The sequence below is a fragment of the Lygodium microphyllum genome, chromosome 3 (assembly GCF_053477565.2).
Source record: "Lygodium microphyllum isolate KBCC chromosome 3, Lygodium_microphyllum_v1.1.10, whole genome shotgun sequence".
Classification (NCBI taxonomy): domain Eukaryota; kingdom Viridiplantae; phylum Streptophyta; class Polypodiopsida; order Schizaeales; family Lygodiaceae; genus Lygodium; species Lygodium microphyllum.
Genome location: NC_141137.1, coordinates 158,551,505 through 158,565,277, shown reverse-complemented (window position 1 = coordinate 158,565,277; position 13,773 = coordinate 158,551,505). Strand labels below are relative to the sequence as shown.

The 13,773-nt window shown below is 41.1% G+C and overlaps 1 protein-coding gene across 2 annotated transcripts in view; it reads left to right on the top strand.

Annotated features, from left to right (window-relative positions):
* The window catches only part of LOC148039081 (Glyceraldehyde-3-phosphate dehydrogenase-like family protein), a 150,851-nt gene that overhangs the window by 104,902 nt on the left and 32,176 nt on the right, over positions 1-13,773 (top strand). For both annotated transcript variants that reach the window (XM_087674969.1, XM_087674968.1), the window contains exon 10: positions 9,278-9,441. In XM_087674969.1, the coding sequence (XP_087531095.1) occupies positions 9,278-9,441 (164 nt within the window). The remainder of the gene's footprint in view (positions 1-9,277; positions 9,442-13,773) is intronic.

Sequence of the window (13,773 nt, the reverse complement as noted above, 5' to 3'; positions counted from 1 at the left end):
AGATATTGGCGGCTGGTAATTGAACTGAGATGCAAGGTCGTGCCTAGATACGGTCCTTAGCAGTGGCACCTGTCTCGAAGTCGCGAGTGGGCAAGATCGTGGCCACCGGGACGGTATGTGACAGCTGGCACCTTTCTGCTCTTCAAGAAAGGGGGGGGGGGGATGCGTGAGGCGGGAAACGGAGCACGCTACCTCTCGCTCTAGAATTGGCATGGCCTTTAGCAGCGGCACCCGTCTCCAAGTCGACTAATTATTTCCTACTCTTCTCATGTTCGATAGGCATCGAACAGCTCTGATACGAGTGTAGTGTTGTGGGTCCTTGATGTTTGTGACACAACTCTATAGAAACAAAATTTGTATCCTTTTTCATTAATTTGTCTATATAATGATTTATTAAATTTGTTCCCTTTGCATTAATTAGATATAAAGAAAAGTGCATTGGAGCTGGCCACTGATGAGTGGTCATAGGTTATAGTGGACCCACGCGGTGGGTTAGAGAAAAGATAGTTCACACTTTCACCTATATGGCCCGATTGGGTGCCTGTGACCAGAACTCACGCATATCAGGGTTAGACTCGCACACAGAAAGGATTGATGCCTTGAAGTGTGGGCTAGATCCGCTAGAACAGACAATTACAATCAACATGATGGCATGATCATGAAATGCTTGTACAATAAGCATGTGTGGGCTGAAAGCTTGAAATGCACATTTCTTTGCATAGGAAAGTCACATGAAGATTCTGATACCGTTTTTGCGATGTACACAGAAAAAGCTTTCATATGACACCCATATTTGGGGGGGGGGGGGGGGGTCCCTAAATTGGGGTCCCTAAATTTTAGGAGCCTCGAATTAGCCTAAAAATGCGAGTCCTAAAAAATAGGGATGTCATTCTAAAAATAGTAAATTTTGTACTCTGACTGTGCTTACTAAATTTGGTTGTTTCTATTCTTGACAGTATTCAGTCCAAAAAGAAAGGCCATAGAAAAGAGACAAGTGTCAAGACACTTGTCACACAAGTTTTCAAGTGTTCCACTACTTGTCACATCTCATGACATGTGGCTGGACACTTGTCTTGTGCTACTCCACTTTCCCCTTTTGTACTAGTTCTTTCTTCTCCTATAAATAAGAGCTCGTTTTTTTTCATTCAGCATCATTTTTCTTTGCTGTAAACTCATGTACAGCACCCACAGATAGCCAGAAATTGGCCCCATCCATCCCCATCATCATCCCCCACTTCTCCATTATCAAATTCCTTTATATTTCCTCTTCTATCACTGCTGTTTTACAGGACAGCAAGCCTGTAAATTCATTACAGCACCTCCTTCTCGAGCTCTTTCTTCCATTTTAGCAACAAGAAGCAAGCCCTATCCATGTTCTGTTGATCAATGATGAAGAAAGGGTGATTTCCCCTCTTTCTTCTCTCATACTGTAAAGAAATCAGTTCTTATCATTGCGTAATAGATAATGCATGTGTGTTTGTACATCTTTGCATGATCTTGTGAGAGTGAGAATTACTTCTCCTCACTCTCAGGTTGACTGTAACTGAGCTCTTCCCTAAGGGACTTGGGTTGAGCAGAAATACATTCCTTCGGGGGGGGGGGTGCCCATGTTCAACCCTCCATCTTGTCTCCATTACTTTTACATTTTCATGGCTGTAATTTTGTGAGTAATTTTCATTTTCAGCTTTAAGTGTTCATTCTCTTTTATATTAAATCTCGAAAACAAGCGAATATCATAATTGTTAAGCATACTACGTTGTTCGGGGCGTTTATAGTTTGCAGTCGCCCCTGTATATGGAAGTACGAGAGCTCTCAATTTACCACCCAACCACGCTAAGGAAGATACCGGAAGACTAAGACGTGTCTCCTCCATGCCAGCCGTCAATTTCTAATGAGTTATCCTAATTTTATAACTCACTTACTTCCTAAGCCCCTTGAACCCCGTACAAGTGCCCAAGGCCTCTAGACGGTCATCTCTCGTGCTGTTTCCCCATAAGTTACATTCATTAATGTAACCACGACCCTCTTGTACAGTTTATAGATTCCCCAGATCATGTTGGGACCAGTTAGGTACGGAGATCGAGATAGACTGTCATTACGCGTAGTGAGAGACAGAGAGAGTAGAGTCGAGAGTGAGCAGGTTTGTAGGTACAATGACGAGAGTGTGGCTTTAGGTTTTTAGATCGATATATATGTGTAAGTACAAGTGCTAAGGGTGTGTTCACACTTGAGCACAATCAAAAGGCACGAGGCCTTTATTCCCAACAACCTCCCACCTAAAGGCAATGTGCCTTAAGAGGAGAAAAGAATCAGCTAAGTCTGGGTATGTACAAAGCTGAAATACATATATCTATCCAACTTGCATCATCTGTCGGCAATGAGCAAACTGCTCTGCTAGAAGACCCTTCGTGAGAAGGTCTGCAGGGTTATTATTTGTCTGCACTTTGACAAGCTCAATGCTCTTGCTGTCAAGTACATCGTTAATGAAGTGGTACTTCACCTTTATGTTCTTTGTCTTTGCATGAAAGACACGATTCCGTACTAGCATGATAGCACTCTGACTATCACAATGGAGAACAGGTAACTCTGAGATGCCAAGCTCTCCCATCAGATGTGAAAGCCATAAAGCCTCCTTGCATGCCTCAGTGGCAGCCACATACTTTGCCTCTGTAGTAGACAATGCAACACACTTTTGTAGCCTGGAGATCCAAGAGACTGCTCCTCCTGTGAAAGTAAACACACACCCAGAAGTGGACTTTCTGCAGTCCGCATGACTAGCATAGTCTGCATCCGTAAAGTCAACAACAGATGTCTTCTACTTTCCAAAGCAGACACACAACTTCTTTGTGCCTTTGAGGTATCTCATACTATCTTTCACTGCATCCCAATGCTTCTTGCCAGGGGTTGCCATGTATCTGCTAATCACTCCCACTGCAAAGGCAATGTCAGGACGTGTAGCAACCATAGCATACATCAAACTGCCAACAGCTGAAGCATATGGCATCTTGGCCATTTCAGCCTTCTCATCATCAGATGTAGGGCTGTCCTCTGCATTAAATTTCACATATGGAGGCAATGGAACCCCAATTGTTTTCCCCTTCTCCATATTGAAACGCTTCAAAACTTTGGAGATATACTCTTGTTGAGATAGATAGAGTAAGCCTTTCGATCTATCTCTGAGTATTCGCATGCCAAGAATGTGATTTGCATCACCAAGATCCTTCATGTCAAAGTTGCCATGAAGACTTTGCAAAACCAAAATAATCAGGCTGCCATCTGTTGCCTTCTTGGTGTACAAGCAATGATCCACTTGACTTCTATGAAAGCCTCGGGACTGCATGAATGTATCAAACTTATGATACCATTCTCTTGGTGTTTGTTTCAGCCCATACAAACTCCTTTTGAGTTTACATACCATTTTTTCTTTCCCTTGGTCAACAAACCCTTTAGGCTGCTGCATATATATATCCTCATGCAGATCACCATGTAAAAACGCAGTCTTTACATCCATCTGTATAAGCTCCATATCCTCAATTGCAACCAAGCCCAAAATGGTTCTCAATGTAATCATCTTGACTATAGGAGGGAAAATCTCATCAAAGTCAATTCCATGCTCGTGCTTGTATCCCTTTGCAAGCAATCTTCCTTTGTACTTTGGTGAGGAACTAGAAATGACCATATTGTAAACCCATTTGCGTGGAAGGGTTTTCTGCCCTTTAGGCAACTGCACCAAGTCCCAAGTGTCATTTTTTTCAAGAGATTCCATCACTAACAACATGGCTTTATACAATTTCTTGCTGTCCTGTCTGTCCATTGCTTTCTTGAAGCAAGACGGTTTACCACAGTCTGTCAACATGACATAATCAGCCACATTAATTACACCACGAACAAACCTGTCAGGTTGTCTAGTAGCCCTAGACGATCTCCTAACCCAATGGTCATTGTTTGCTGGTTGTTCTTGCAAATTTCCATTTTCTTGCATTTATAGGTTCATTTACAGTAGGTATTTGCTGCTGTTGTACAACGGCCACATTTTGCTGTCCAAAAGGTATTTCTTTTTGGAATACAATCCTACGGACCTTCTTAGTCTTTTCGGGTTGTTTGTGCATGCGATCTTTCCGGAGGATAACGTCATTGTTGCGTACTACTTTCCTTTTCTCGGGATCCCACAATTTATACCCCATTTCACCCTCGTCACCATACCCTAGGAAAATGCCTTTACAGGAGTTTGGCTCAAGTTTGCTACGTTTTTCTTTACAAATGTGCACATCTGTTTGGTAATTGATTAATCAAGTGAACGGCTGTCATAACAGCCTCTGCCCAAAAATCATGGGGTAATGCAGCATGAGACAACATCGAATGGACCTTATCCTGTATGGTCCGATTCATATGCTCTGCAACTTCATTTTGGGGCGGATTATGAGGGGCAATGAGCTCCCTCTTTATCCCTTTGGTGTCACAAAATGCCTGAAAGGCCTTGGACACATATTCCCTACCATTATCAGAGCGAAGACACTTAAGTGTCTTATCTGTTTAATTTTCAGCCAATGCCAAGAAATTTTTAAACTTGTCAAGCACTTCTTCCTTGCTACGAATAGGGTAAACCCATACTTTTCGTGTAGCATCATCGACAAAGGTGACGATATATTTCTTTTCCTCTAAAGATAATCCTGGCATTTGACATACATTTGAATGTACTAACTCTAGAGGAGAAAATTTCAAAGAATGAGACTTTTTGTGAGATGTTTATGCATGTTTGCCATAAATACAATGATCACAATGCTGAAAATCAGCATAACGAAGACAAGGCAAGTAACCCAAACGAGAAAGCACTTTCATTCCTGTTTGACTCATGTGTCCCAACCGGCCATTCCACAAAGAAATGCTTGGTTGCTCGGTCACGGCAACAACATGGTCACTCATACTAGATACATGAAGTGGATACAAAGTATCACTCTTGCAACCTCTGGCAATAACCCTAGATCCCTTATAGATCTTCCATTTTCCATCACCAAAGGTGGTATGAAAACGATCATCATCTAGCTGCCCTGTGCTAATCAAGCTTTTCTTGAGCTGAGGTAGATGCCGTACATGCCGAAGTGTAAAGACAGAGCCATGCTGAAGCTGTAAGTGCATACTGTCAATACCTGCAATCTCACATGCATAGTTGTTCCCAAGATGGACAACACCATGTCGACCCCCTGTATATATAGAGAATCACTTACGATGAGGGGTGACACGAAAGGAAGCACCTGAATCGAGAATCCAAGCATGCATGTCATCATCTATATCTGTAAGTAAAGCATGTGCATCAAAGTGTGAAGAGACAAAGAGTACGTCACTCCCACTGTCGCTGTCATGAGTGACTACATTCACCTCTTTAATTTTTACACTGCTCTTCTTAGGCTGACTGTCCTTCTTCTCTTCCTTGCTATCTTCTGTCTTCTTGCTTTTTCCTTTCTCTTTCTTCCATTTGTAGCAGCCACGTTTAAAGTAACCCTTCTTGCCACAATGATGGCATTCAACATCTTTGCCACGTGATTTACTGTGTCCCTTGCCATCATATTTTCCCTTTTTGCTGTGATCTTCCCCTAGTATACAAAGCACTGTAAGACTTACTGGATGCATTGTTTTGCCGATTCATCTCTTCCATAAGTAGAGTACTCTCTACATTAGTATACAAAAGGATTACATTAGAATTGCTCATAGTAGTCCTGAATGTATCCCAACTCTCTGGTAGAGTGCAAAGCAAGAAAGTAGCCTTAAATTCCTCATCAATCATGAACTTCAAGGCAACCAGCTGGCTGAAAATGGAGTTAAACTCACTCAAGTGAGTAGACATTGCTGTACCCTCTTTCATATGCAAATCCATAAGCTTTTTCAGCCAATACACTTTGGTCGCAACACTCTTTTGTGCATACAGTTCTTCGAGTCTAGTCCATATAGTATATACAGAATCCAAACCTTCAATGTTGAACAACAAGGCATAAAAAATGGATAGCTCTATGGTTGAGCGTGCAAGGTCATTTAACTCATCCCAATCGTCTTGTTCCATGTTTGCGGGCTTTGCCCCTTTGGTTTTGATTGGCTTTGCTTGCTTCTTTTGTAACAGGATATTGTAGCACTGCTTTTGCCAAACTGCAAAGTTATGTGCGCCTTCAAGCTTCTCTATGTGCATTAGATTACTGTTGTCATTGCTACCAGCCATGATTTTCAGCCCAAATGTAACAAAAAAACAAGCAAATGCAAGCCCAAACCTGTCACCCGAGTGACCAAGGTACAAACACGTACCAATCAGCAATAAATGACCACGTAGAAACACAGATTTCAGATCTGTAAATAAATTTTCAGAAACACCAAACCATGTGCTACAACATTATCCAACTGATTACAGATGTTCCAAGGGCATATGCATCACATTACATGAGAAATCCCAAAATTTCGGCTGCAATTTCTTTTGTACATGTAACCATGGGCATAAAGTTTGACACGAACGGTCAAAAGCCCCAAAATTTTGTGCTCAAAGCATCAACCACACATCTGCATTTTCTTTGTCATGTATAGAACAGTCCAATTTTGCCAAAATAGAGCAATTTCAGAAAACCCCCCAAATTTTACCAAGTGTGGATGTCCAAATTGCATGGAATTCAACTTGCATGTACATAAAATGACCAAATGCTGCACAAATGTTGCCCAAACTGCAAAAGCCCCAAATTGCACGGGGTCCAATTTGCCTCAATGTCGAGAAATTGGGTTAATTTCAACCCAATTTGTGCATGTACATGAAAAGCCTCAAATGTCAGGGACAAAATGTCACAAATTCCTGCAATTTCTGAGACAATTTTACTTGTCTTGCATCAAATTTCCCAAATCTGGAAAAGCCCCAAATTTTATGGGTCCAATGTTGAGAAATTTCACTCAGATGAGCAAAATTTCAATAATTGTGGTGAAATTCCCAATTCAAATGCGCACAATGTCTGCAATTTCTGACGCAGATGCCTCAATTTTGCACGAACAGTACTCAGTCTGGAGAAGCCCCAAATTTCTAGCTCAAATTTGAGTTTTGTGCTTATGCGAACGAATGCCGGTTAGAGGGAGGGGAATCTCAAAAGATTTTTTTGAAGAAAAAAAAAAGGGTGGATGACGGGTGCGTTGACACGTCAGGACTGACACTGCTCGTTCGTGCCACGCAGGTCTCGTGGTCAACATGCCGTTGCAGTCCTGTTGCGCAGAAACAGATGCCCGTCAGTCACGTGTGACGCAGATGCTGGCTAGCTCACCATTGGTCGTTGCCACGTTGGTCAATGCCACGCTGGGCATCAACGCAACCATAAAGTCACCCGTCAGTTGTGTGGCTCCTGTCCGTCAGCGCCACTGGTCGTCAGCCTGAACTAGTCGACTGCCCTTTGCTCTTGCCGACTGCTTCTCCTGCATACGAGCCTGCGTGCGACTCCCTTGCACCTATCGACTTTCAACTACTACTCGTCGAGTCCACCTGGGACTCATGCAACACCTTGGCTGTCTCTTGCCAGCTCTGATACTAGTTTGTAGGGACCGGTTAGGCACGAAGATCGAGATAGACTGTCGTTACGCGTAATGTGTGTGTGTGAGAGAGAGAGAGAGAGAGAGAGAGAGAGAGAGAGAGAGAGAGAGAGAGAGAGAGAGAGAGAGAGAGAGAGAGAGAGAGAGAGAGAGAGAGAGTAGAGTCGAGAGTGAGCACGTTTGTAGGTACAATGACGAGAGTGTACCTTTAGGTTTTTAGATAGATATATATGTGTAAGTACAAGTGCTAAGGGTGTGTTCACACCCGAGCATATTTAAAAGGCACGAGGCCTTTATTCCCAACAGATCATGTTCAATAGGATCCCCAATGTTAGTAGCCTCTCTCGCTGAACTAGATCAAAGGCTTGCGGAAATCCACAAAGCAACAATGGACTTTCTTTCTTCTCAAAGGTGAAGATGTGGTCAAGTGTGGAAAATCCTTGTCTGAATCTAGCCTAGCTTGCTGTCCTCAATCTCCCTCTCTTTGCATATGTGTTGAGCTTCGCTCCGTCACTACTCCATATATCCTAGCCAATGTGTGGCCCACCATGATGGTTGTGTAATCACGAGGATCTAAGGAATCTTGAGACTTATGGATAGGCACAATGGTATGCATGGTCCACTCGTTTGGGAAGGCTTCCTATAGATCTGTGTTGAACATAAAAGCAAAGAGAGGAGCCAAAATGTACATTGCATACTTGAAGTGCCCACCTTGCATACCTATGTGATCCATTGATCATCCATGCTGTAGGTGCATTATCGTGCTTCTCACCATATCAAAAGGTGGATTTGGGGGGGAGGGGGGGGGGGGGGGGGGCGGGGGCGCTCTCCGGTGGGTGAGGAATCGGTGGCTAGTGTGGTACATCATATAGTCCCTTTGCATAGGAGTGCCATGTCTTTGGGTCCTTGATGGTTGTGGGGGGTGGCGTGGCTCCTACAATTTGTGCCATGCTATGGCTACATCTTTGTCGATGAATAAATGGTATAGATCCAAATACTTTGCCTCCTCATGTGCTCGCTACTTACAGGCGAGTTAGGGATCTCAATTGCTTGCAGATCTCTCTTCATAATAGAACCTAGTCCTCTCTAGGTTTGGAGGTGTCTATATAGCTCCTTGGATTCGTCATCATACTATTTGTTTTGGGGCATAGTCTTGTGTTTTGTGAGTTTGCTAATGTGTGTGGAGTGTGGGAATGTCCAAAGAGCGGTTGAGTGCAGGATGGAGTTGAGCATGCCTAGGGAGACAGTAAGCTCAAACTGTGTAAGGCTTAAGCCTATCATAGACATGATGGCTGTATATGTTAGGTTTTAGCTAGCTTGTCCATGAAATAGAAAGTGGTGGGCTCGGTGTGGGCGGGAGTTGGGACTTGTGGGCATGGGGAGGCAGTTGTTCCCCTATCACAGCCGACATTTGTTCCCCTTTTGTAGCCATTATCTAGAGTACCAGAGCTACATACGCACATACACATACACGACACTTTTCACACCCACAGCACCGTATTTTCAGTTTCCAGTTTTTAGCTTTTCATTTAGCACTTTTATTTTGGATAGCTGGACCTCATCAGTTGTATCACAGTTTGTCTCATAGGCCAGTTTTGGTCTTTAGAAGAGGTTAATATAACTTTCTTTCTTTCTTTCTTTCTTGCTCTATCTATGTGGCATGTGCTTTGTGCAGCTAATACACTTTGTTCTGTATAAATTGGAACTGACAGATGGCTTTCATTTGTGATTCGAGGTTGAAAGCCTCTTTCCAATGCAGTTATCATCAGAGAAAGTTTCAGTAGATCAATTTCTTGCTGAAGGTATCTGTAGCCTGGATAAAGAAATGAGTGAACGTGTCATTAGTGCAAAATCAAGAGGTTGTGTGCTCCGTTATGTTGCAAAGATTTTTAATGGAAGGTATGCTATTTATCCACATTCCTGCATTTTGCAACATGAATGTGTTGAAAAAATTACAACTACCATATTATAACTTTCTTCAAAGAACTCATTCATTTTTCAAAAGAATGTTTTCATTATAAAGAGTGATGGCAAAGGATCTGCAAATTCAAAGAAATATAGTAAGTTTCAAGTATTCAACCATTTTCTTGGCTGCATAAGAGCTCTGATGGAAAGTTTTTGTTCACATGCACATAAGATTTACCAACATTCCCTACGAAAAGGCAAATCTCTGTGCGGATTCAATGCGTCCTGTCATAATAGTATTATCATTACTTGTTATAAGTGACCATAAAGTACTCAAAAGTCCGACTAGAGGTGAATGCAAACAAATGAAATGTGTACAAGGCCTCTCAAGGTGGTTTGGGGGGGCATGGGAGAAATAAGCCAAAGTGGGTGGATATGATGGCACCCATATTGTGAAAAACAAGCTATGGTAATCCCACATGTGAAGAAATAGTTGCCAAAGCTTTTGTCAATGCCACAAGCCTCCTTTAATATGCTCCCAGTGGCCCTGCAGGGAGTGGATGATGGATCTTTGCCAAGTGGCATATATTGAAAAGTTGTCTCTGTTGAGTGCTAGTTGGAAATGGGCCTTTCAAATGTGTCATGTTGTGAGGTTCTTGGTAAGCTCCCACACCCGTATTAGCATGGGACAACCATTTTCTAGCTTTCCATCCTAGTCCCATCCCATTTTGTACCATCCTAGTCCCTATGTTAGAGCTCTTGTCATGGTGGCAGGGGATGGCAAGTCTTGTTCCCATTCTGGTTCTCATCCTCATCCTCAAAACTTGTCCCCATGTTGCTATGCCCACACTTGTGATCATGACATCATGGGTGTGAAGAAATACCCTAATGTAGAAACATAAATGAAAGCATATAACAAAGCATAAACTCAAAAGAACATAGTTAGGGTTAGGGTAACTTAGAAACAATGAACACAGTGGAATTTGAATGAATGACTGAACACTGAATATACAATGCTCATGTAGCAAATGAACTGTGTAGGATTGAAAATTGTACCCCGAACTCTTGTGTCTTGAGGATGGAGGCAAAGGTGCTAGGTGGGAGAGTGTGTTGTACTCTTGATGGATCCCTACACGCAGCAAAGCAGCCTCTAGATGTCAAACAGCAGCAAACACAGCAGTGTGTGGTGGGATTAGTGTTGGACAAGCAAAGCAAAGGAGAGATAAAGCTGCAAATGCAGATTTTGTTGATGACAGCGATCTGCACAGTAAACGTGGGTAGTAGATAATGTGGCAACAACCGGGTGGCAGCTGGGGCTTGCAAACGCAGCAATATGTTGGTGTGGACAGGCTGTATGATAGCAGTGTAGCAATTAGCAAAAGTCGCGTGGTTGGGAATAGTGCAAATCAGCAAGGAGGAGGCTAGAAACAGGCATGAGATTGATGCAGATAGAAACGGACAGCTTCGGTTGAGATGTCCTTCATGAATGGGGTGTGGGCACTGAAGCTAGAGGGGATGAAACATGCAAAAACAAGATTGGACTCAATGGAGAGTGACATGCCTATTTATAGAATGTTTTGGGACCTGATACCGCACATGGTTTTAAAACTCTTTCGAAATGTGCACTATTTTAGGGTTTCCTTTGAGTGGCTAATTCAACATGCAATGCTTATTTTAGCTCAACACCCCCTCTTAAGCCCAAAAACTAAGTGAGAAAGGAAGGCCAACCCAAAGTTTTAAGTGTTTTTGTTTTTATGTGGTGTTATCCCAAGGCATCCCACCCCAAAGTAGTCAGTGCATTGGACAAAGGGTGCACGGTGGTTGCCCAGTGGCCTACCAAGACTAGAGAGGCGAGGGTTATCTTATGAAGGGAGTCCAAGTGGTCACCCTTGAGAGGCCAGGGCATTGGACAAAAGGTGCACGTTGGTTGCCCAGTGGTCTATGAAGTCCTATAAAGATGAATGGAACCATAGCAAACTTTTGTTTTTTTCTTTTTGGTTGGGTGGTTTGATAATGTTTGTGTCAAAAAGGGGTGGTGGTGGTCGATTAAGTAAGGGATGGGAGACTAGTAGCTAGACCCAAAGGCTTTCATAAAATAAACAGGCTAGCCCTACCACTACTGGGAGTTGATGATGAAGGAAGAGACTAATGATGTGGGAAGGAAGTATGGGGAGTATGCGTAGAGGCAAAAGACATGTGGAAAGCAAGCTAGCAAAGCTAAGCAAGGGAGATTGCTATATGTGCAATGCCACAAATATGGTGGATTGAGAGTCGACCATTTAGAAAGACTGAAAAGGACTACAATGGTTATTAATTAAGGTCATGTAGTACTTTCTACCACCTAATGTGGCATTTTGCGTAGGCCCCAATACATCAATATGAATGACATCCTACTTACATTCTTTGCATATGGGAAAATGTCTTGCTTGCTTATCAAATTGATATACTTCACATACTTTTTGCATTTCTAACTTTAAAAACAAGCAAATCGATAATCTAAAGTGACCAATACTTTAGATTGCATTGATTTCAAGCTTTGTATATTTGCATGACCAATGTATATGTGAAATATTTCAATATCTGCAACTATACCTTTACCTTTAGCATACATAGCTACAATAATGGTAGGAATACTAGTATCCAAAGTAAACATATGACTAACTTTGCTTCATTTTGCAACCAGTGTGTATTTGTTATTAAAGTCTTCTAGATAGCATTCCTTTTGGATTAAATCTAACTTGCAACCCTTGCTCAACCGTTTGTCCAATAGAAACTAGGATCTTTGTGATACTTGGTACATGCAAGGCATTTGGCAAGAACTTAGCTTTTCCATCATGCAAATACAAGGAAACTTTGTCAATATGAGTAATAGAGTGATATAAATCATCACCTCTCTTTACATAGCCTTGATTGTCCAAATTTTGCATCTCTTTAGATCATTCTACATGGCTAGTTATATTGTTAAATGCACGTGAATCAACATATCCTACATTAGCAGAAGTGCCTTTTCCTACAATAGCATTCATCATATGCTGCGTGATAAATAACACATTTTTGTAATCATTTTGTCTTGATGATGATGCATAATTTTCCACTGAAATTACTTCTAATTATATATTTCTTGTCCTAAAAGTGGCTTGTAATATGATATTTTTTTCAAGTAAATAGACAAACGAAGAAGGCGTTTGGCTTTTGCAATTGGTCAATATGTCTTTGTTGAAATTCAACAAAAGCTTGCTAAAATAAGGTTCTTATCAAAATTTATCTTTTCCAAGGCAATCTAGTATTTTAGATTCTTCAAAGTAATTAATAAAATAAATGAAGTTTTTGATTGACTTGAGCTTCTTGCTCTATTGGAAAAGGCACAATTCTTTCTATGTAAGCTTATCAAAGTCTTACACGTGATTAGAACCATAGCATCCCATTACTGAAGGTCTCCGAGAATTTGAAGAAACGCAATAACTCTTGAAACATGAGCAAATTTGTACTACAAGGATTAACCCACAAGATTTGGGCTTGTGACATGAAAATTCTCACTAAAATAAAAAAATTTACCCATAACAAGTGCATAATGGATCAATGATAAATTTTGTAAGGATTCCATTACGAAAAAAAATTTAATTTTGTAAGGATTATTTGAACATTCTTTAGTTGTAGAAAGAAGCTTTGTAGCTGAGAATAAGTGAATAAAAGCCGAATGTTTATCACATCACAATAACAAAAAAAGAATCTATATCCTTTATATTATTTTGTATACTTAATTTAATTATTAAATTTGTTTCCTTTGAATTTAGTAGATATAAAGAAAAGTGCATTAGAGTTGGCCACATTGATGAGAGTAGTCAAGTTCTGGTGGACCCACACAATCTGTTTAAAAAATGATAATATACACTTAATCTATATGATCCCATTGGACATGTGTGACCAAAAGTCAAGCATATTAAGGTCAAGCTGGCACATAGAAAGGATTAATGCCTTGAAGTGTGGATCAGATCTACTAGAACAAACAATTATAATCAATGAGATGGCTGAAATGTTTGTACAAAATACATGTGTACGTTGAAAGCTTAAAATACACATATCTTTGCATATAAACCTCATATAAAGATTTCAGCATTGTTTCTACTATGTACTTATAAAGAGCTTTCATATGTGATATGGTACTCTTAGTGGAGAGATTCCTAAAATTTTAAGAATCTCTAAATTTCAAGAGTTTTGTAAATTTTAGGAGTCTCAAATTGTCCTAAAATGCTAGTCCTAAAAAGTAGGGATGGCATTCTAAAAATAATAAGTTTTGTGTTCTAATAGTGTTTACTAAATTTTGTT